Source organism: Sycon ciliatum, chromosome 10 (assembly GCF_964019385.1).
Source record: "Sycon ciliatum chromosome 10, ocSycCili1.1, whole genome shotgun sequence".
Lineage (NCBI taxonomy): Eukaryota > Metazoa > Porifera > Calcarea > Leucosolenida > Sycettidae > Sycon > Sycon ciliatum.
The window spans coordinates 23,986,541-24,010,641 of record NC_088652.1 but is presented as its reverse complement, the minus strand read 5'-3'; the positions used below and the strand labels follow the sequence as shown (position 1 = coordinate 24,010,641).

The following is a 24,101-nucleotide window of genomic DNA, read 5'->3' as shown; positions in this document are numbered from 1 at the left end:
ATCATCCAGAGTTAGCAGACGACACAAGCATAGCAGCTCTTGTCCTGTGGAGAAAGTCAAAGCGTTTGAGATGAGGCGCGACCAACTTTCAACCTTCCTTGAAATATTTCGGAACGATATTTTGGGTCCATTGACATCAGCGACGACGAGGACTTCATCTCTGCACGAAAACTCTCAGTCCGACTGTCCTGGAACGTTTCTCTAGTCTTCAGACTATCATACTGTGTAATACGTTTTGAATGGCTTAGCTTATGGAGTTGTCAGTAACAAGGGATAAGTCACTAGTCAAACTGCGACAATTTCGATGACGCGGAGGAAGTACAGAGCAGCAGTTCCCTCTTGGGTTATGTGTGTTACTGCTTGTTCGGTGTACAGGAATTTTAGGTACGAAACAGATACACCGAAAGTACCGAAAAAAAAAGTACACCGAAAGTTTGTGAAATTACAGTACTCACAATTTCTATCCACATTCCAGAGTCTACTTAGAAGATAGTGTTCCACAATGTGTATTGTCATACCATTACGGGATAGTCCAAACAACTAGTGAAGCCTGAGGTAATCCCAATGCATACCAGCCTATGTAACTGCTCACCCTTTCATGCATTCGCGTTCCGAATATGTCTCAATTTCCTGTGCCGGGGCATGTGGATTCGAAGGACCATAACGGTTTATGTTGGGGCTCGAGGCTTGAGGCAGTCAATCGATGAGAAAATTATTCACAATTTTTTAAATTTCTTTTCATTTGATTACAGCTACGCTACACGGGTATGCTGGAAACAACACGTATTCGCCGAGAGGGCTTTGCCATTCGTCCAGACTTCAACGAGTTTGTGAACCGCTTCAAGCATCTGGCACCGCTGAAGATCGGCCAGGATGCAAATGGGTGAGTGGAATGTTTGTGCGCTTCGTTTTTCTTCAGAGTAATAGTTTCCGGGGGAGCAACCCAGTTTAATCACATGGTGCACAACATGATGTGTGGTCATCTTCAGGGGGTCCTCCAACTCACAGAGAGAACCGTAGTTGACGAAGAAGCAAACCATATTTCCCCGAGTTAACATTGAACTGGATTATAAGCCGCACCCAGGTTTTTTTGTCACGAAATACAGACATCTATCCTGTATATCACCGTTCGTTTTAAGGGGAAATTGTACTCTGATCAGGGGCATTTGCTTTTGGCTGACGAGGTTGTTTTCCATTGTGTTGTCATCATGGGGTTTGCTTGTGCGCGTGTGTGTGTCTGTGTATGTGTGTGTGTGCATGCATGAGTGTTTGTGCGTGTGCATGTATGTGTGACTGTGTGTGGCCGTGCGCGCATCTGTTGGTGGGTGTTTCTTCCTTCTTTCCTCTCAATTTCTTCATCCTGTCCAGTGCAAGAAAGATTCTGCAGGCTGCCGATATCAAGGGTTACCACATTGGGTAGGTAATCGTGTGTGTGTGTCTGTCTGTCTGTGCGTGCGTGTGTGTGTGTGTGTGTGTGTGTATGTGTGTGGTTGTTGGTATGTCTGTTGGCTCTGGGTTCCCAGTACTCAGTAGCCGAGGCTGGTTGGTAAAGTAACTCCAATTTCACTGCAAGGTACCAATGCATTGTGGTGATATTGTAGCACCTTTCCCTGCATGGGTCTTGGCACTCAGGCTGCTAGTGCTACTGTTCGCACCCTAGGCCCTGCACTGCTGTACCTCTGGCGCCTTGCACATAACACATTCACATGTCACCTTTCAAGCCGCCTTTGCAGCCAGCTTCCCTTTAAAAGCCATTGCGTTTTACTGATGATTCATTCTCATCTTTCGAAGAGTTGGTCTGCCTTGAGCAGGACACAACAGCATCTAGTGTCTGCTTCTATCAAAGCAGCATGCTGTCTATACTGGTTACCCCAGCAAGTGTAGGGTGTGCATAGTTAACTGTCTTGGCCATTTTATGCAAATGTACTCCGTGTGGTGTAGACCAGGTGTGCATTGGTGGTCAATTTACATGGCTTCGCCAGTTGTGTGGATTGGACAGTTATCTGGTGCAAGTCTTGATCTGTCTCATTCAGATCTTGTTTGCTATCGTTGCTATAAGAGAAAATCTGTGGGTGCACATCCAGTGCATTTGCAGATTTGCGTGCTTCTCTTGCGACGGGCGTATACATGGTACATGGTATGTGTGTGTGTGTATGTATGTGTGTGTGTGTGTTTTGTGTGTGTGTCCGTGTGTGTGTGCCTTTCAACCGACTTGAGACATGCACTGTGACTGTTTATGTAAAAAGAAGCAAAAATATGCTGTTAGTTTCTTCGGTACTCTCAAAATGTATTTTGGCACAAATGTCCTTCAATTCCTGTGTTTATTTTTGTATGTGTATGTGTGCGTGTGTGTGTGTGTGTATGTGTGTGTGTTTCTGGCCTTGTGTGTGTGTGTGTGTGTGTGTGTGTGTGTCTTTGTGTGCGTGTGCATGCTTGTACGGGACGTGCAGAAAAACCAAGGTGTTCCTGAAGTACTTTCACATTGATCAGCTGACGGACAAACTGGAGAGGATTCACAAAGCAGCCACTATGTGGCAGAAAGGTACAATGTGTTGCAACTAGCTCTCTATGTCAGGAAAGAATTAAAGAGCTAGTTGATTCAGTTATTGATTGGTACAGCCTTACCCTGGCTGTTCTTACAGTTTGTGTATGATGTAGTGGTACACATAACCTCCTTAGGGCGCGTTCAGACTACCGTGAACCCCGTCAAACCGTGAATGGCGATACACCATGAAGGACATTCTCACTACCAATAAACTAACGTTACCGTTACGTAAGTTGCAGCTCTAACCGCGGCACTGATAAGGGATTTCCCCTTACTCCCAGCCTGAGCACCTTTTGTACTGCGGGAATGCTGTTTCCGCCGCAACAGCCGCGGCAGTAAAATGTTTCTGCCGGCAACATGCCAGTAACGTCACGTCGTAGTTTCTAACAAGCACGTACAGTCAACTGAAACATAGTGCCTGGATATGTAACAAGTCTACACTCAAACTTGCATGTGTTGACTTGAATGCATCCAGTTCTCGATTATGACTTTGTGTATGCAAAGGCACAAGGATGATAGTGACACAAAGCAAAATCGACTTCCAATATGTCACCACGTGTCTACCTCTTTCCTTGTATCATTGTGTTTTAGTTCTCCGTGGACACGTGGATCGTCGCCGTGTGAAGAAGCTGCGTGAAAAGGCCAAGCAGGAGAAACAGCAGGTAGCTGACTTCCTGGTGCAGCTGCCCAGTAATCTGGTCAACACCAGCAAGCGCATGCAAGCCATCATGGCCGCTGACTTCAAGCGTCCTCACGGTGAGTGGTATTTGACACATTCCATTAATTCCAGTCTTGGCAGTCATGAGTTAGTCGAGTCTAGAGTCAAGTTGGCGAGTAAAGCGTGAGCACGAGTGTTGCAAGCGTCCGACCTTCTTATAACTATTATCGAAGTTTCAACCGCCATTTTGAACATTTTTTACCCCCAAAAATCACTGCGTGTGACTGGAGATTCGTGGCTGTTGAGGAACATGAACTAAAACAAGACTTTGGGAGCGCTGAACGATTTCAGCGATTTCCCGGGGGCTGCTCGTTACAGTCACCTTCATGGTAGGGCTGACTTCTACACGCTTGCAGATAGCATCGCTGGTGTGGGCCATGCTAGGGATCATGGGGTCAATGGCGCAATAGTGAGTTGAAATGACCACTGATCACGTAGAACTTCAGGGCTCACAGCAACCATGCCAAAACCTCGATTACGTGGGAGGACATCTTGGATCTGATCACCATAGAAACGAACTCGCGTGACCGCTAAGCGCAGGCGTAGAACGCAGTCGCGCAAGGAGATTTTGACTTGCTTGGGCTTAGTTGCTGTGACAAGGACTGAGTCGTGAATGGTGAAGGAGATAGCCGGAGACTGTCTCACCATCTCTATTTCATTTCGGTAGTTCTTGTTTCCTTCCAAGTGAATTATTTCGCGAGCAGTGTTGGCCTTATCGGCCGAAGGCTTCATTCAGACTGTCCGCACACGGAGTCCTGCGAAAAGTAGCCCCGAGCAGAATCCTGCAGTCGTTGACGAAAGAGTTCAACATCTACAGCCGGGCAGCTACGCCGCTGATGCACAGGCGCGGGTGACGGGAGAGGGAAAGGACTAGCATTCCTTGACGGCATGGAGCAATGACTCACGTCGTGTTCTAGTTTTAGTTTCTCCGCCGTGAAGTCCTGCTGTGTAAACGTAAATATACGGCTGGTCTGCGAAGAGCCGTGTAGCGCAGTGGTGACGATGTGGAGTTGTGAATTATTTGATTCGCCACTCCGTTTCGTTGCAAGAGAACAAGTCCAATGGCTTCGCCGTTGTGCTGGCCATGTATTTCTTCGGTCTGCCATAACCATGATAACTCCTGGAGGACACAGCGATGAAGCGCCAGGCGAGTAGCAAAAACATTTCAAAAATTGCTTTGCTGCTAGTGTTGTTTCCGCATTCACAACAAGTGCGGCGCGCGCGGTTCTTCCTCGCGGCTGCACTGCAGATAGGGTTGCCTTTGAAATGTTCGTTTGTACCCGTCTCTGGCCCGATTTTGATGGCCAATAGCTTAAAATTTTCAGTAGGAAAATTAGAAGAACTTCTCCGAGAGACTTTTCAATTTTAGTACAACAATCCAAATCAGAATTACGCCTGCACCAACTGATACTTTGGCTCCATATATACGCCAAACCGTATCGATTAAAACAAAAAACTCTCGGACAAATCCTTACAATGGGTATTGAGAGTATGTTCCTAGAGTTTCAGAGGCCTAGGGAAAAGCATTGGTACAAATGAACATTTTGAATGCACCCCACTTTCAAGTTTTCAGAGATATCTGCCTGATAGCATGTACACGATTCTGGCATGCTGGCTGGCTCGTGTGACAGCGGCCTGTCCAAAATGGCGCCCACGCTTTTGTGTGATGCTGTGAGCCCTGAACTTCCCAATGCGGGATCAAAAAGCGCATCGTTTCGTATACTCGTGCTGTCTCCCCGTATGCTACAACTCCCTGGTACGCACTGCATTCCGGTGGTGGGAGTACGGTGTGCTGTCAATGCACATTCCTAGTTTGACTACGGTTCCAGTGGTGAACTCTTTTTTCCAGGTTTTAGGACTTTTCCAATATGGTACATTGAGCAGGCGCGCGAGGAAAACGTTGTCTGAGTAATATCATTCCTTTTTTGTTTGCAAGGCACTAGTAATCCAATACACCACACCACTAGTAATCCAAATACACCACACCGCTAGTAATGCTGCGATCACAAACAAGTCCATGCAGTGAGTCTCCGTTTCAAACCTCTTCTTATGTTGATGTGATGTGTTTAGACTATTTCAAGGCCAAGGCCAAGGCTAAGGAGCCAGCCAAGCCTCTGATCGCCCTGAATGACATGCCTCCACCGTTGCCTCCCTTGGCTGATGAGGTGAGCCATTGACGATTTTAGGCACTGAACACACACCTGGTCTTGTCTCAATTGAGTTTTTTATGATATATTTCATTTTATTTTATAACTACTATCACAGCCCCACTGAAAAGATATGGAGAACAAAAAGAAACAAGAAAAAGGACACAACATAGGGGATATAGGGACGACGTGCCGATGTGTTGGGAGCAAGTAGAGTTGTTCTATCAATCTGTCAGCTTGCAGGTCGACCGGAACCGGTCCGGTTGGTCAGGTCATCACCGGACCAACTCGTTGGCCACCAACTCATCCTTTCTATTGCAAAGGCTATTGTGTACCTGCCATATCATACATGACTTGTGAAAGGCCAAGTTTCTGCCGGATCAATCGAAAACTGCTTCAGGCGGTCCTGACCGGTGGGTCTTTACGATCCATGCAGATACCTGTTGTATTTGAAAGTACCAGTGACACCACCAGGAGACTAGTATTTGTGTAATGGCAAAGTTTGTCGCTAAATTCTCTGATTTTTGGAAGCCTCATTTTGGCCGAATTGGAACCCATTTTAAATGAATTTGAAAAATAGAGAATATTCAAATCAGGTTTTCCCGTAAAGTGATTGCTCTTTTCTGTCACCTCCCAACGTCATTCCTTTTTCCAGAAATTCCCCCGTGATGATGATGAGGATGACGACGACGACGAGGATGAGTTTGATGAGAACGACGAGGTGAAGCCCATGCCAATCTCCAAGAAACACGGTGCAAAGTTTGGTCGCGAAGGCACCAAGGCAGCGTGAGTCATACAATAGAGTTGTTGTAAAATGGCTAATTTTGGTGCTAATTTTGGTGCCGGTGACACTTTAGCGATTTTAGCGAAAGGAATGTTTTGCTAAAGTTTAGCCGTGCCAATCGAAATTTAGCTCTAGCTGATCTACTCACCTCCCACCATTAAGGAGCTGCATCTGCGCCTTTGATCCTAGAGGGCGGTGGCGTTCCCACGGCAGATGCGGAAAACTCATGCGAACCGTGAAATTTATTTAAATTTATTTGGTGCCGGTAATATTTTAGCAATTTTGGCGAAAGGAATGTTTTTGCTAAAGTTTAGCCGTGCCCATCGAAATTTAGCATGACTGAGCCCCGGCCAGCGAAAACCAGCACTTGTGTACTTGATATCAATCATCAAAATGTGACGTCAAAGTTTGGGACGCGCAGTGAGCTTGCTTTTGAAGATTCTTTTTCGATCGAGTGGGTGTCTTGGTTGTCAAAGGAGTTTCAAGTTTCTTCAAATGAGTCTGGTCAATAGATTTTAGTGCTAGGTGAGAGCTCGTCAAACGGAGATTGAGTTTAGACACAGCGATGGCGACAGGTGTCGCGACAAGGACTTAGGTCCAGAGTTGTCAGCGTGAGACTCCCTGTACGAAGCGGCGCTGAAAGTTAGTTCGCGATCGGAATTATTTCTTTGGTGGCGATCTCGCTGAGTTTGTCCAGCAGTGGCGAGTCTCATATTCATAGCAACGAAGAGCCCTCATAAAATCGACACTGGATACTGGTGGCGACGATAGTCAGTGCTGGAGTAATAGCGACTGCGAGAAGCTGAATGTCGACCCGCTGAGCGATCCGTATTTCTACATCGACAACAATGATGTTCCAGACACTGATGGAGGGCTTCTCACGGCGCAAAACAGAGCGTAGTATTATTAGTACAGTACTCTACCTTGCCAGACGACGCCAAGCTGGCTGCTGCCTGTGCTGAGAAAGGGGATTCCTAAAAAGTCAAACCGGCTGAATGCTTTGGGGCAACATCTTCACGTGCTACAAAACGCGAGTATTCGCTCATATCATCGAAATACAATTATGCTGAAATCATGGTCTTAGTGAAAGTGTGCAAGGGAGTGGATGTCAGTGGTATTGGTCAGTACATCTATCAGTATGGCAAGCTTTGGGACAACGCTCAAACTGCCAGCACAGAGGTCCCTGAACACAATTTGGAAGACCAGCCACCAATCATCGTTTTGCACTCTGGTGTTGTAAAGAAGGTAGCGGTGTATACGGAATATCGTCACACTTCTGAACTACTCATGCCTGCAGCACCAAGAGGGCAAGCCTGACTTGCATTCTATTTACTTACATGTACCTGTTCCACATCACAATCAGAAACTGTAGGATCAACTTGCATGGAGTCACTGGGCATGGATGCTGCGCCAACTGTACCGAATTTTGACCTGTGTGACTTCAAACTCTATTTTCCAAGCTTTGGCTTATCAGATTGTCACCAAACTTGATAACTTGAATGATTATTAGTGTAGAATCAATTTCGAGCGAAAAATTTTTTTTTGAAAAAATTACACATGTTCAGGTTTCTGCTGGCTGGGGCTCTAGTGATCTTTATTTTTTTTAAATTCTGAAACTCAGATCACTTTTAACCCTTTATGTACGGAAAAAATGTACATAGACTGAATTTGATTTTGACTCAACTCGAATTCCATAATTCTCCGGGTCATAACTTTAGTCTCCTTTTGACGATTTTTTCAATCTTGGGCTTCTTGGAAAGCTCGTCGCAAGAGGAACACATTGAGCCCACGCTTGCCACCATGAAGGTCAAAACGCCAGCGCTACAGCCCAGCGTATTAGCTGCAACGCCAATATGCCGACAGAAGTCGTCTTGTATCAGCCATTTCGCTCTCCTTGCTCGTAACAACTAGCTGTTACTTCAAAAAAATTCACGAGTCCGTTTACCATTTTGAACGTGTTTCTACATCACTCCATGCCCAGAATGATGGGGAAATCCCTCATTCAAATCTGCGCAAGCGGCTATTGAGCGACATTTGCCGCGATTCGACTTTCGAGCTTTGTAACTATGGAACCGCACATCGGAGCGCTTCAGCGATTGTTTCAGTGGACAGCTCGGAGTTTTCTCTTCGACCTACATATTTTAGTTTTTGGAAATAACCCAGGAATGACTGAGTTACGATCGATTGTAATTTTGAAAAGTTTCGATCCCAGGGGATCGAAAGTTGTACAGTCTGTACACAAAGGGTTAAAAAACTTCATCGTGAATTGGTCCAGATTCAGAAAACGCTAAATATTTTAAATATTTTATCCACTAAAATTCGCCGTTCTATTTTATGGGATTTCAGTCTATACCTTATTATATTGAAAGATGCAAACGGGAAAAGTCTGAATAAGAAATAGACTGTCACCAGCAGGGCTCGTGCCAGGGACCCTCACTTATGGCCAGCAATGCTCTACCACTAAGGTATGGGGTAGCCGTCATCCAAGCAGCGAACGGTCTAAATTTTTATCAGACTTCAGTATATCTGTTAGCCATTACCATATTCAGGAAGAATTATATTTGTAGCACTGTGTAACTTGATAGCAGGAGGGTTTCTCTAATTTCTGAAATTTTCGGTGCTCAATATGTTCGGTATGAAGGCAAAAGGCCAGGTTAGGGGAACAGAAATTTAGGTACAGAGAAGCAGTTCCCTATTGGATTATGTGTGTTAGTGTTTGTTCGGTGTATTGAAAAAAGCATGAAACAGACGCACCAAAAGTACCGAAAATAAAAGTACACCAAAAATTTGTGAAGGTCCAGTATCATTCTATAACTTGAAGTCACGATACTGGTGTGAATGAGGTTGCCGGAGAGCGTGTGCGGTGGAGGTGGAACCACTTCACCATGGAACTTCAGTAATCCACTGAAGCAATGTGTCTTAGGATGGAAATGGGCAATTTTCTTTGGTGCTTGTTGCAAGAGAGGGACCTTCCGCCTGATTAGCTTTGCTACAATTGAGCAAATAGGTCAGCAATGAACCACCACTGTGTTTCAATTTTCCACATAAGCACCATGCCTGGGGTAGCCTCCTAAGAAGTTAATCACTATCGGTACATACTTGCATGATGAACATTAGTGATTAGAGCGATTACGTATCTGTAAATGCTGTATGTGTGTCTGTCTGTTTGTCTGTCCCAATGTCTACTTGCAGCTCTGTGCGCTGGTTCAAAGAGACCCAGGCCAAGTCGGGTGCGAAGAATGAGGAGGGAAACTTCCAGGATTGGTTCCACGGCATCATCACAAGAAGGTGGGTTTGGGGCACTCTGTTCTGTTCGTTCTATCTTTGAAATAACTCTTCCTGTCTCGGCCTTCGTGATATGTTAGTGTTTTGAGAATGGACTCGGATGGAGAGCCAAGGATAAATTTATAGAAAAAATGATCAAGGAACTGCAAGTTACGCTATAATGTCCACTAACACGACCAGTTACTAAACAATCAGCTCATGTGATAACATTGCACGACACTGATCGACGGTACTGACTGTTGTTTTGAGAGGTTGTGGATATGCTCATGACCCTCTTTCACTGTCATCTGTGCGCGCGTGTGTGTGTGTGTGTGTGTGTGTGTGTGTATGTGTGCGTGTGTGTGTGTGTTTATTGAGCAGGCGTGCTGAGCAGTTGCTGACCAACAAGGACATCGGAGCATTCTTGGTGCGTGTCAGCGAAAGCCGTTTCGGCTACTCCCTGTCTTTCCGGTAAGTCAGATTATTTTTTGTGTGTGCCGTCAAGTTTGAGAGATAGAGATAGGTAGAGACAGAGAGCGCGTGCATCTGTGGAGGAAGGGGGGGGGGGGCACAAACTTGGGTGCGTATTTGTGTCATGAGCAAATTCGAAACATTGATATTCATCCATGTACTGGCGGCCTGCATTTGAGCATATGTGTCTTGAAGTACCTAACCATTGCATCACTTACCCAGCACAACACATCTCAGTACAGTACTATCCCTTTCAAGTTGATAATCTATACATGACTGGCTTTTGGTGGTGTGTGTTTTGGTGGTGTGTGTTTTGGTGCTGTGTATAGAGTTGCCACACGCGTGAAGCATTTCATGATCGACCAGACCATGTCGGGCAAGTACATAGTGGTCGGCGAGCCCAAGGTTCACAAGAGTCTCCACGACCTCGTCGTCTATCACCAGCGGGTAAGCATTGCTGATGGTGTGACAGTCATTCGATCTGTCTATTTCCCTCACTTTATCCCATAGCACAGTAGGAAACCATGGATTCAGCCAATCAGCAGCCGTTATTTCCGGGGAATATAGCACGATATTCCCCGGAACTCCGGGGAATATACATTCGTACCCTACCGTATTTTCCAGAGTACAGTTGGACCTCCCTTAACCGCACACATCCGTTTTCCACAAAACAATATCCAGATATGCGAGGGAACCGGATAACCGAACACCGGTTATGTTGGATGCATCACGTATGCTGTAAATCTGTAACCAGCCATTCTCTTCCGGATGGCGAGGGATCCGGATAAAAGAGGTCTAACTGTATAAGATGCACTTGGAACGCTCAAAATTCACCCAACGAAAGGGGGATGCGGCTTATAACAGTTACCATGACGACGATCAAATTAGCGGTGATAAATAGGGTGGATGTATGTATTTCGTGTAAAAAAATGGGGGTGCGGTTTGTACACCTGAAAACACGTTAAAGTGAAAACGTGTCAATGTCAAGGTGACCACTCGGATAAGGCGACCACCTGTCCTAGAAGACCACTGCAACGAGGACCAGTGGATGCTATTTCCAGTCAAATGACCCTGGATAAGGAGACCACCTGGTAACAGGGACCACATTTTGAAGGTCGCTTGAGCGATCGTCTTAGACAGGTTTCACTGTATCTATCTCTTTACTCAATCTCCGGACAGCTAGCTGTTTCAACCTTGTTCAGTCTCACTAGTGAACCTTGAAGAGACTAGCTAAGCCGGTCGCAATGAAAGCTAGTCGACAACCTCTTCTCTACCTCGGATGGAGAGCCAAGCATAGATTAATAGTAAAGAAAAAGGACCACGGAACTGCAAGTTACGATATAATGTCCACTAACATCACCAGTTAATAAACAATCAGCTCAATTCCTTGGTTCTTTTTCTTCTCTATCTCTTCCCATGGCTGCTACATATCTTGGTTGGTATTAGGGTCCATACAGTAATCCTTCTGTAATCCTTAAGAAGTTTTGAAAGCCAAAAAGGCCACACCAAGCTGCTGGATTAACAAGCCCGATTTTCTGTTGTGGTTTGAGTGAATGGGAAGTCTTGCCGCCTGAAAAAAAGTGTGTCGCTGGCTGATGCTTGCAGGTTGACAAGGGTAGCGATGAGCAGGCATTTGCTACTCTGCAAGAACAGTTGTCTGTATGCGAAGCAGGCGATGTCCTGCATGTCAAGGTTGCTAGCATGTAAAGTAGAGGATTTGATGAGCCATGACCGTACTCATCTTGTCTCTCAACACACGGTATGGTTGATCTGCACCGCGGGGAAACAAATTCGCTTGTTCCCTTACATTTTTATTATTTCCACCTTTTTCTTGCCTGTCTGGGAACCAATGTTTGAAAAGTTGACTTGGCAACTGTACACAAAGCAGACTACTACTACTACTTCATGCAAGCGGTATGCATGAATTGGAGGTGGTAAGGCATTATAAAACGCAAGTTTCAAGTTCACCTGTACTGCCCAGATCCCGTCACTTCAGCGCACTGGGTGGCGGTAACGTGATACCTGTGCTATGGAAAAGCGACTACAAAATCATGTGTGAGCGTGCCCTGTCATCTTTGTTCTGGGTAGGGTTCAGCAACCCACCCCCAACCTGCCCATGGATCTCGTGTGCCGATACCCTGCCCGTGGATCTCGTGTGCCGATAAGAAGCAGTGCTATCACGCAAAATTCAGAAAGCGCAAGCGCACCGAATTCCGGGAAATCTACCGGAAGGATCCATACACCGTTTTACAATCTCTTGCCAAGCTTCACCATGACACTACACTATACTGAATAAGAACTCATTATGATGAGCCAAAGAAAATCTGACCGTTCAACATCTGGTCTACTGGACTCTAATGCCATTCTCGTGCCCCACTGTTCTCCACGTTTTCAATATAACAAAGCTTAATGTTATCTCGTTGCTTGTGTGTTGTGTGTATGATCATTGCTCAGTGTGGCATTGGCGATGAACACGAACTTCTGTCGGTGCCGTGCGGTCAGGATAGCGGTGACGACGAAGATGAGTTTGACTACGCCGATCTGATGGATCATGGTGGTGAGCAGGCGCTGATGTTCCGCAGTCCGTCATCCACGTCATCCATCGGCCAATCACCAAACATGAGACGCAGGGTAAGGGTCTATTTGCTAGATCTGCAATTTTAAAAGGCTTGAACCGCCAGATCCGAAAAAGTTGGTTCATATTATAGTTTTGCAGTGTTGAGATTTTGATACTCGTATCTAATTCAAATTCTAGCCATCCCACACCCCGACCTCCAACCTCTCCCGGACTGATTACTTTTATAGCATATCCCGCCTATGAACTTCACGCCTGAAATGATTGGTTAACCAGCCTCGGCTAGTAAGAGCTGACAAAGAGTTTTGCTGGGTCACCTTAGCTTTACATTATGCAAGTTTCAAGTTGACTGTGCTGTATTGAGAGATGTAAACACAGTTGTTAAACCAGGAGGTGAGGGCAGGGGCGGTGGTGGGGAGGGGGTGTACTTGACCTTCTGTGTGTAAATCTGTTCCTGAAAAATAACTTTGTGTGTCCACGGGCACATGTGTATTTGTGTGTTCTTGTGGATGTGTGTGCCTGGGGCTGTACGCATGGCTGCATATTATGATTGTGTGTGTGTGTGTGTGTGTGTGTGTGTGTGTGTGTGTGTGTGCGTGCGCGCTCGCCTATTTCTGTGTGTGTGCATGTGTGTATTGGACAACATGTGCTGTTCCCCGTTGTTGCTACTGACCACAGGTTCACTCTGGCCACCACAGGCCTGTATCCACTCACTCCGCCCAGCACCAGCAGTTCCCGTCGGGCACACAATCCCGCGGCGGTACTGGCAGTCGAGGCTATGCTGCCGGCCCTCCAGACCCGGGCTATCGGCAACAGCACATGATGTACCCGGACGAGGATCCACGCAACCGACGTCACGCCACCAATCCACCGCCAATGTTCTCCGCCCCGAAGCTGCCAGGTCAACGCCTGGGCCCCGGCGGCGGTAGTCCACACATGCCGCAGAGAATGCACAGTAATAGTTCAGTTGGGCAAGGACAGATGCGATCTGCTCGGTCACCGCGAAGCACCGCACGAAATGAGGCACCCCCACCACTCCCACCTCGCTAACGATCCCCATAAAAATCCACATGCCACCCCCCCCCCCATTTGCACGATTCATGCCCCCCCCCCCTTCTCCACAAATTTCACATCCCTAAATAGCCGCTGCAGCCGTCCTTCCATTTTTTCTTCTTCTTTTTTTTTCATTTTTTGATTCTTTAAACTGATTTTCATTAGGATTTGAAATTTCTGGCCGACCAAATTTTATTACGAAACTTTATACATTCCATTGCAGTAGGTAAGGTCAATCAAATTTATGAGAATTTTTTTGTGGGAATGTAGTGCAAAAATATCTTCATCTCTGATTGGGAATTTTCTGATGAACATAAGTTTCTATTTCTATTCGAGGATATAAATTCATATATTACGAAGAACCAGGCAGATTGGTATAGCGTGCTGTGTTCTCGAAGTTGCAATAAGATGTGTGTGAAGAGTTTAAGGGGCTAGCTAGCACACTCGTCGTCGTCGAGTCCTTGGCCGAGGGGGCGTTCTCATAGACTAGCTCATCCTGAGTGCTGCTGACACCGGTGTTAAACCTGGACTGCTGCTGCCGCTGCTCTGTAGTGACACGGGTCTGGTAGTCGCTGGGCATGTCGTACATGTCATACGTGTTGTGCCGAGTCTTTGCCTGGAAAAACAAAGCAGGCAAGAACGTGGAGAAAACATTATTCAACTGTGAAAGGTTTAGAGGTTTGCCACGTCCAACCATAGTGTGAGGCCGTCCGTGCTCGGCGAAGCGGTCTGTAGTACCAGGCTCTTCGCTAGTCACGCTGGTCTTTAGTCACAGGTTTTACTGTAGCTAAAAGGGTATCGGGTGGTCTTTAGTCACAGATTTTACTGTGGCTAAAAGAGTATCTACAGTTGTGCTCCGTGAAATCCGACCCGAAGTGCATATCGGGCGCCCAGGCCCTTGACACCCTGCCAGTTGTACCGTAATGCTCCGCGAGAGCACCCCACCTTGATTTTACACGCAGGGAAATGAAAACTCGTATGGCAGAGTGCAACGAAGTGTATACGGGTTGAGAACCTTTGTGCTAAGGTCACACTTAGCAGGTTTTTGTGTGGAGTTCGTGTCCGCTCGAAGAGGAATTGATTACGGATTGACTGCACAGACTGCAATGTGTGTGCACGGTTAGTGTCGTACAATCTACAGGCAGGACACCACCTCCACAATACGACCACAAAAGGACGAGATGGTGGACTGTTACGTTACAAATGCTGGGGTGCACATACTCTTTCGTATACTGTGAAGTACGGGCTAGGAATAATCATATTAAGGTGGCTCCTACCCCTCGGGTCCAATTTTTTTTTGTTTGAAACGTGGCTACAAACGATTGTACTTTGTTCTGTTGGATATCTAGTGTACGGAGACAAATTTTTATCAAGTTCTACCGGCCGGTTTCACTCGGAGGAGGGGCCAAACATAGCACACTCACAATTGCCAATTTAGGCCAAGAAATACCGAAAAGCCACTTTTTTGGCCGTAGCACTGGTAGTTACCCCCTTTTTCTTGATGTCCAACACCAGGACAGTAGTATACTTGCTAAATATCAGCATAAGCTGTAGAAGTGGGTAGAATTCTGCTAGAAGGTGACCTTTTTTCTCTTTTCGGAATCATCCCATTTCAGCGCACACGTCCCACATAGTAGCCCCGCCCACAAGTATTTGACACTGGACTTGCCCTGTATTCGATGGTTATGCTATCATAACCTAATAATGGTACTGTGTAGCAAGTTTGAGCAGGTTCTACCGAAGGTAACTCGTGAAATAAAACTTTGAAGTTTCAAGTGATGCCATATTTCAAGAATCAGCACATTGCACTGGGACATTGTCCAACGCCTTAGAACCCCTGACTCCACCATATGACAGATACGTGTCTTACAATAATTGATTGCAACATCTTCCGAACATAGTAGTAGAGCTTTGGATCAAGTTTTAGCAGTTTCCACCGAAGCTAACTACCAAAATAGAACTTTGAAGTCGCCCACATACTAAATGCCATAGCTGAGCATGTGCATTGAGTGTATGATCTAAAGGTTTTCACAACTAGCTCCAATGTGGCAGATACGTGTCTTACATTACTTGATTGCTACATCTTCAGAACATAGTAGCAGAGCTTTGGATCAAGTTTAGACAGTTTCTACCGAAGCAAACTACCAAAATAGAACTTTGAAGTCGCACACATACTAAATGCCATACATGTAGCTGAGCATGTGTATTGATTGTACATGTATGCTCTAGTGTTTTTCACAACTAATTACTTTCTCCAACATGAAGCCGATAGTGATGTGGAATTTGTTGACTGCTTTGTCCAAAACACAGTGCTGAAGCAATGCACATTGGGCACTTTCTACTGGTAATGTAATTATTATATTATCCAGTGTTTGCTGCCAACATACTGTAAAAGCAGAAATTTTCGGTGGTGTAATATTTTCGGTATTCGCCAAAATCGGCGGTTCGGTAGCGGGAAATTTTCGGTAAAACCCGTTCTCCAGGTAGGTGTACTAGTACTACATGTATACAGTATCGGTTGTACCGAAAATTTCGGTGCGTTTTATTTTCGGTAAAAATTGTCTGCACCGAAGTTACCGAAAATAAAACACCACCGAAAATTTCTGCTTTTACAGTAGCAAGAAATACTTCTATACTAAATGCGTATTCCACGGGGTACGGTCCAATGGCTTTTCACTTCACATCTAGCCACTGTTCTTCGTGCATTACTTGAATGCTTAGTCTCCGTGGTAATGAAGCTAAGAGCCACACTGGAGAAGTTTCTACTGAAGCTAACTATCAAAAATATAAAATTTCCAAGATGCTACTATTACATCAAGTAGCTGTGTGCAATGCCACTCTGTTGAACACAGTAAGCAAAATCGAGTCACTAAAACCCTATTTGCCAGATACAAGCTGTTGAGACTGATAGCAGCTGTATAATCTGATATGGATGGCGGTTCCACACTGACCAGCACATGTACACGCGCACAGGCAGAAGAACACACAAGTAATACACCTAACGTTACTTCGAAGTACACTGTGTACATCATGTAAATACAAGCGTATATACAAGCATCACTCCTGTTCTCCACAACCGGCAGTCCTGGGCCACTCCAGCTGGTCAGAGTGCAATAATTTCTGCAGCAGGCTCGACTTGGAAAGCTACTCACACCTGCCATGGCTGCAACATAAGTATTACCAGCGCTTTTACAGTGCTACTTGTATTATATTATTGTCAATCCATTGTGGTGCATGGCACTCGTTTTCAACAACCGAGTTTATGTCATTAGTTGCATATCCAACGCCAGCAGAAAAAGAGGGGGTGGGGGCAAATTACCACGGTTCAACACTAGTCATACTGAACGGCGTTATGCCATGCCAGGCGCGCACACAAAACGCCCGCGCGAGCCCGCATGCATGTACACACCCGGGTGACACACATTGATGCGACTTTACATAGCCTGCACTGTCGTTCTATGTCATAGGAGTGAGTGCACACACATATATATATGTACATGTAGATTGCCTAATTTTGCATACGTGATAAAATTGTATATGTATACACACATGTGCGTGCACATATAGATAAACTCAACGGCATACGCATGAGTGTGTGCCAGTAGGGCCACATGCCAATTATCGGATAAGTCTGTGAAAGTTGCACGGCACGACAAACTTTCGGACAGTCTAAAGATATGACACAATGAATGTGGAATACCCTCCAGTGTGTAAGACCATTTCATATCTATTTCGCAGCGTTTGTGATTTTCGGAGCGTCCCTGTTGATATTTGATGTCCTCACTTGGTTGATGACACAGTCACCGTCCCACGCAAATTATCAAATTCACCTCCAATGCCATCCAATCTGCGTTCCGCGATACGTGTACAGTGAGTGAATTGTGTTGAGGAAAGCCATGCAGCAATAAAACAGTCGAGACTCCCAAGCAGAGGATACAATTCAACAGCGTATTGAAGTACCGTGGAATTGTTCTAAACAATTTTCAAGACACAATTACAAAATTTGAAGTGCGTCTTGAAACGTGTTTGAAGTGCTTCGATGTATTTACCTTCGATCTCCCTGAATCGATCCATCCACAGCTACCTGACGAATTTGCCAGTCAGTGCGGGAGATGATTATATTTGAAGGTCGCGAGATGTCAGTGGCACTGGCAGGAAATCTACACAAGCGTGTTCTGAAATAATTTTCTAATACTCAGGCATGATTCAAGAGCGGACTTTGATTTCTCCCTTCTTATGGTACGAGCACCAGTCGACATTGTATTCTTGGAAAATCTTCTGCGAGTGCTGCCTTCCCCTTTCATAGAAAGAACGAGTGAAGAGGGACACTAGCAGCAGGTTCTAACGTTAGCTAGGTCGTCAGAATTGCAGAAGCGAGAAGAAGTTCAACAACGATTGATCGCACAAAAATCATCGCTACCGAAAAATTTACTGAAAATCTACACTTTTCAAACGATGCGCGCGCAGAGGGTGTGAGCCACCTTAAACCAAACAGTGCAGCCGTACTCTTACTGTCTTAGGCTGTCACCACACCACGGTACACAGCGCTGTGTCTACGTCCGCGTCAGGAGTTTTTGGTTGGTTGTCATGATGATCCGTATACGCAGAGGAAATACGTAGTAGACAAGGTAAGGAGAGGGGAGGGGGGGGGGGGGTGGGGGGATACGACTTTTTGGATGAACCCAGCCTATTTCTGAGCGCCCTTCTACTTCGATGTACTTGAGTTCAAATTTCTCCAAAAACGTGACTGTGTGTATGCGGCAAGAACTGTGCCTGTGTGATGACACGACCACCGTAGACGAAGACGTAAACGGGAGTCGAAGAACGTAGTGTGATGACGGCCTAACATTCAAGCGTACGGCATATGCCGTCACAGTGCAAAAAGCTGCGCCAACAAAAATGTCCCGGGTACAAAACAAAGAGAACTCTCTGCGTGCAAGAAATTTTGAAATATTTCACTACTTACACAGCCCGTGTATTCGCTTGTGAGCGTGGCGCATACAGTTGGGGGGGGGGGACATCCACATTCTCCGGTTGTTGGTGATGCCATGGAGGCTGATTTGGGGGCGCCAGCTTTGCACCTCAGTTGGGACTTCACCAAGTTCAGCTATAGATACCGATAGACAAATCTGTTGTAAATTTTCCATTTACAGCAATTCTAAAAATGTCTTAATGTGTTACTCGCGCATGGATTAATGAACGCTGGAGGACTTTCTCTCTATAAAGTGGGCTTTGGAAGAAAGACACCCAGAAAATGTGCAACTAAACTACCAGAGTTCATTGCAAGGTACCATTCCTGGATACGTTGATTTGCAGAACGGAGACAACCCGGACCAGTCATTGTACCCGAAAACTTACTGATTTCTTGGATATAACCATGGCGAGGGAGGTGCCGTCGTCTTTCGGGTCCCCATTCCGCTGCACGTCCTCAGCTTGATGGGTGTGTAACGGTGACGGGAATTCGACTTTGTAATCGCCGAGTCGCGAAAGGATGGATGAGAAAGCTGGTCGGCAAGCAGCATCTTGCTTCCAGCATGCCAGCATGAGATCATACCTGCATGGATGGATACACAAGTAAATGGAGAAGTGCACAGTGCTGAATGAGCAAAGAAGAGCTTCAAGGTGGAACAAGGCATTATCACGCCTACAGGATCAGGCGAAAACCATTCTAAGATCAGAATGTTTGCTTGACAAAACCCTTGTTCCGCCTTATTTGTAAGGAGGGGTGCAGCTCGTCTGTCCTATTGCGGCTTGATCTAACAATTAAGGAGCCAGTTGGTTTGCTAAGCAAGGTTTCAAATAGAGACTGGCATCCAGGTATTTGTGACACGGGCATAAAGTAGCTTGTACAGATGAATGCAATTGTCTAACAACCGTGACTGTACTACCGTGTCGGTGATCTGTACTGATGTGATCAGGATTTCTCAAGCAGACTGCCCGCACTACTGTTCTTATTGCTCGCAAATTCCAACGCAGCCACTTGAGGAAATTTGAAACTCTCAACGGTCCTTTTGAGGAGTAAAGTTTAACTGTACTGTGTTGAAATACAAGTTTACCGGTAATGTTGCAGGACCGCCGGAAACAGTTGTTGGTTGGTCCGGTAGTTTCATGACCTTTTATACTTTTGTGTGTGATATGGCGGGTACACATGTCCTCCACAGTAGGAAACAAGTGTTGGTGGCCAAAACATTGGTCCGGGGATCTGTTCCGGCAGGCCTGGATTGCGCTCACAAGACGCGCAAAGCAAAGTGACCACGGTGATTGGGTCGCCGTGCCACGAAAGTCACAGAGAAAAACAGAAACGCTAGATTGGTACCTCGAGAGGGGGGGGGGGGGGGGGGATCAAAGCTGAGAGTTTATGGGTCTGATGCACACCATACTGTTGACTGCTTTTTCAGCTCGAGTGCCAGTCAGTTTGTTGTTGTTCAGTACTCATTTTGTTGTTGTTCAGTACTCGGATCTCAGAGTAGTGGAGAACTCCATGGATACGTGGAATCCGCCGAAGAAAACAAGCTCTAACTTGGACAGCCTGTCGAGCATCGTGGTCCGATACAAAATGTTGTCCTGTTGCGTGAGCGAGATGAAATCATTGTGCAGCCAGAGCTGCACGACCTGGCTTCTCCTTCACGTCAAGAACAAGACGAGCCGGGTCGATCTCTCCTTCATCTCGTGAGATACATGTACCGAGAAGACAACTTCAAGCTCACAAAAAGAAACACCAGAGCAGTCATCCATCGCGAGCTGCCTTCTCCACAACGAAGAAAAAACTCGGTGGCGATCCACATGATGAATTTTCATTTGTACACATGCGGAGAATATTGCCATGCTCCCCAGAGAGTAGTGAAATAGGTATTTTACTTCTAGAATAGGTATTTTACTACTCCCCGAGTGCGAGCGCACCCTAAACCGGTGTTCAGGATGTCCCAACCAGATGACATTCTCATACAGTATCCATGTGGCAAGTACACCGGGAAGAGTTGCAAAATGCTAACTTAGCCTTGGAGGGGCACAGGGCTTGTCGGCACAGCGTTTTAAATCTACTTTCCTTGTACATAATTCTGTCGGAGAAGGGTAGGCTGACAGAATTGAGCAAATCAGGGCTTTGGGTCTAATGGACACGTTGAGATACGGAGGACAGGAGATGAGATACGGAGGACAGGAGACAACATAGAACACGAGAACGACAGAGAGCGAGTCCAGAATAAGTACAGAAAAGCAAGTTATCATGTCCGTTCCCGCGGAAGGGCCAGAATAGTACGGAATAAATATCTCCGGTGAACACACAATGCAGACACGCAAGGATGCAGCACATGTCGGCCAGCGTCTGTATGTAACAACAACAACACACGTCCTAATGCACCACTAAGGACACTCACAGTTCATCGGAACATCCCTTGGGTTGGTCAAGGCGATGGCCAGCATTCAGATAGGACAGGATTTCAGCATTGGCCAAGCCTGCATACGGTACCGCTCCACACGTAAAGATCTCAAATAGCAGCACACCATACGACCACTATGGAGTAGGGCAAACACACAAATACACACACATACGCGCACACGCATGCACGCACACGCATACACATACACACACACGTACATGCCTACATGTACACACACACATCCGCGTACACACACAGGCACACATGAACGCCATTTAGTGTACATGCAAACTGAAAAAGGACGATGGCATAAGTTGGGGTTTCAACAGCTGTATGGGACTTTTCTTGTGAGTGTGCCCCATCTCGACCCCCGTGTTGGGTTATCCCTGAATGTCAGAATTGATAAAATTGTGCCCACCCATACCATGAGCCACGTGAAGTCTTACAAGTGTCGTAAGGCTAGGATGGTATGGGAGAACCAAATAATGATAATGTAATAGGTACAGTTCGCATGTCACGCCTGGAAGGATCCATGGGCTTAACCCATCTGTCAATGAAATCCAGGCAGAATAGCCAAAAAAAGGCAACCAAAGGTGGTGTGGAATTTTTCTCACGTTCGTCACAGCAGTCTCTTCCAGTGCTGCGGCAACCACGAGATCGGTCTGCACTGAGATGCGATGGACTGGCCGATGGACTGGCCGGTGGACTGGCCGATGGTCTGGCCGATGGTCTGGCCGATGGTCTGGCCGATGGACTGGCCGATGGTCTGGCCGATGGACTGGCGGGTGTGAGAACCGCTCCCAGCGGCGGGTGTGAGGCAGACAGGATGAAGAAGAAGACCATGACAGTGTCCGGTGACATTGGACCACGTATCATCACCACCTAAACGCAAGGAAATTCCGCGCCGCCTTTGTTTTTCCCATACGATCCTAGCTTATGACACTGGATATACAGTCAACTTCGCAAATAACGACTGCGGATACAACGACAATTCGCGAATAGCGACAGAATTTCCATGCCCAGAGCAAAGTCCCATCCAACTGTAATACATAGAATGCGACTTCGGGTATAATGACACTTCGCGAATAAGGACACTTTTCTGATGCCCCGCCGAGTGTCGTTATAAGCGAAGTAACTGTACCGTAGTTCCGCGCATATTAGCCCATGGGCTTATATGCGAAATAATGCAGTTTGGGTATAAAATATCCAGTAAAACATTTGTTTAGCCCATGGGCCAACATTCGAATTTTGAAGGTTCACGAAAAAGTACAAGTCCGTGCTCATAGTGGGTCTACCATACTCTACTGGTAAACTGCTGTACCATGGTAGGAAGAGTCCTCATCGTGAAAAGTTCTTGTTGACACGCGAGTTGCATTTGTGTCTGTTTATAAGCCCATGGGCTTATAAACGGAGGTGGGCTTATATCCGGATATAGGCCCGTGGGCTGATATGCGCGGAATTACGGTATGTATATTTGTATTTATTACAACATCTCAAGACTCGGTGGAAACACCGGCAAGTTAAGAAAGTGGGTGATTGCCAACCACGGCGTTTAATAAAACTAAGTGGACACTTTGAAAAAAGACTTGTGTGGCTTATGGTCCAAACATAAACGTGACACCCATAACCTTTTATCGCGTGCAAAAAGGTGAAAAGCCTGTCGAGTTGTTTAACCCATAAAGCACTTCTCATTGCCACACCCCGAATTTCTTCTAGCACTTTTGTAATTCAAAACGAACTGTTCTACTGAAACCCGACCATTTGGCCTGATGAGTCAGCTAAGATTGGCGAAACAAGCTCATACTTGCCAACCTTGCCAAAGCAAATCCCTTACAGCTAAATTTTCTCTCGTTTCCCTTATTTTGCTGGTTTTCGCCAATTTCGGCCATTTTCTCTTTTGAAGAAGGGCTGAGGCTTCCTGCAGCTTCATCTCTGAAAGGAATTTGGGTGGACACACCTATTCCCATAGCGCTGCACATCACATCCGAACCAGTTCCGTTATTTTTACAACGTTTCGGCACTTGGCCATCGTCAGGTAATAACAATGAATACTGTGGAAGCCTCACAAGAGCAGTGTATATACGCAGAGTGTAGCGCCAAAAAAGATGCGAATTATGTCACCTAGTATACAGAAGGGGGGGGGGCAGAGAGAGAGAAGGTGCAACTAGCACATCACGGAGAAGAAGCAGCAGAAGGTAGCGCGCCACTGCATTGTGCTCTGTGAAGTGAGGGCGCGTGCCACGGCGTTACGCAGAGTGTAGCGCCAAAAAAAGGGGGGATGCAAGTTATAGAGGGGGGGGGGGGGGAGAAGGTGTAACTGTGCACATCACGGAGAAGTAGAGCGCACCATTGTGCTCTGGGAAGTGAGCATTCTCTTTTGAACTCGGAAAATGAGCCAGTTGAAATAAAAAATAAAAAATATAAACACATGGGAACGAGTTGTGAAGCAACTATCCACGACTGTAACAAGATAATAAGCAGTCAGACCGTGCGATAACAGGGCACTGACAGTTCAATGTCTCAGTAGCCTGTCAGTTGTCAGTTTTGTGGCCTGTTATCGCACGTTCCGACTACTTCTATTGTCGTCTTACAGTCGTGGATAGTCGCTTTGTAACTCGTTCCCATGTGATCTCTTCTTCTATTTTACATTTTCTATTTTTGCGCAGTTTTTTTCGCAATTTTCTTTCCTTTTTGTTCATTTTAACCCATTGCATATTAGGCTAGATTGCAGAAGTATGGTAAGCTTATAAGGAGATCATCTGTACATGTGTGTTCCCGCCAACGGCAGCAGAGCTGGGGAGGCCCCAGGAAATGTGGTGTATTGGTTGATAATAATGCATAGAATGCCTACAATTTTTTAATTTCTACCGCCCATGTCCGCACAGAGTCCTTGGCTACACAAACCTCTCCAAATCTCTCCAAAAACACACTTCAAATTCCTTCCAAATTTTTTTCAAGAGGGCATCTTCAGATGAGGGATCTTCATATCCCTGAAGATGCCCTTTTCGGCGAAAATTTGAAAGGAATTTGAAGTTTGTTTCGGAGAGGTTTGGAGAGGTTTTCATTTCGTGTAGGCAAGGACTTTGTGTGGACGTGGGCCGTGGAAATTAAAAATAATTACAAGGCTACAGAGGAGTTGTGCCATCCTTGTTAATGCGGGGGATT

General features: G+C 46.0%; 2 protein-coding genes across 2 annotated transcripts in view; one reads left to right on the top strand and one right to left on the bottom strand.

Moving 5' to 3' along the window:
• Nucleotides 1–13,919, top strand: part of LOC135825994 (myosin-IIIb-like) — a 39,997-nt gene extending 26,078 nt beyond the window's left edge. Inside the window, exons 20-30 of the mRNA XM_065338628.1 lie at nt 753–883; nt 1,369–1,416; nt 2,451–2,542; nt 3,137–3,301; nt 5,334–5,428; nt 6,066–6,196; nt 9,387–9,482; nt 9,840–9,929; nt 10,259–10,376; nt 12,384–12,560; nt 13,183–13,919. Coding sequence (XP_065194700.1) covers nt 753–883; nt 1,369–1,416; nt 2,451–2,542; nt 3,137–3,301; nt 5,334–5,428; nt 6,066–6,196; nt 9,387–9,482; nt 9,840–9,929; nt 10,259–10,376; nt 12,384–12,560; nt 13,183–13,554 — 1,515 coding nt within the window. The 3' untranslated portion in view covers nt 13,555–13,919. The remainder of the gene's footprint in view (nt 1–752; nt 884–1,368; nt 1,417–2,450; nt 2,543–3,136; nt 3,302–5,333; nt 5,429–6,065; nt 6,197–9,386; nt 9,483–9,839; nt 9,930–10,258; nt 10,377–12,383; nt 12,561–13,182) is intronic.
• LOC135825995 (tyrosine-protein kinase RYK-like) overlaps nt 13,785–24,101 on the bottom strand; it is a 46,695-nt gene continuing 36,378 nt past the window's right edge. Inside the window, exons 12-14 of the mRNA XM_065338629.1 lie at nt 20,934–21,070; nt 18,916–19,111; nt 13,785–14,173 (exon numbers count right to left, since the gene is read on the bottom strand). Coding sequence (XP_065194701.1) covers nt 13,910–14,173; nt 18,916–19,111; nt 20,934–21,070 — 597 coding nt within the window. The 3' untranslated portion in view covers nt 13,785–13,909. The remainder of the gene's footprint in view (nt 14,174–18,915; nt 19,112–20,933; nt 21,071–24,101) is intronic.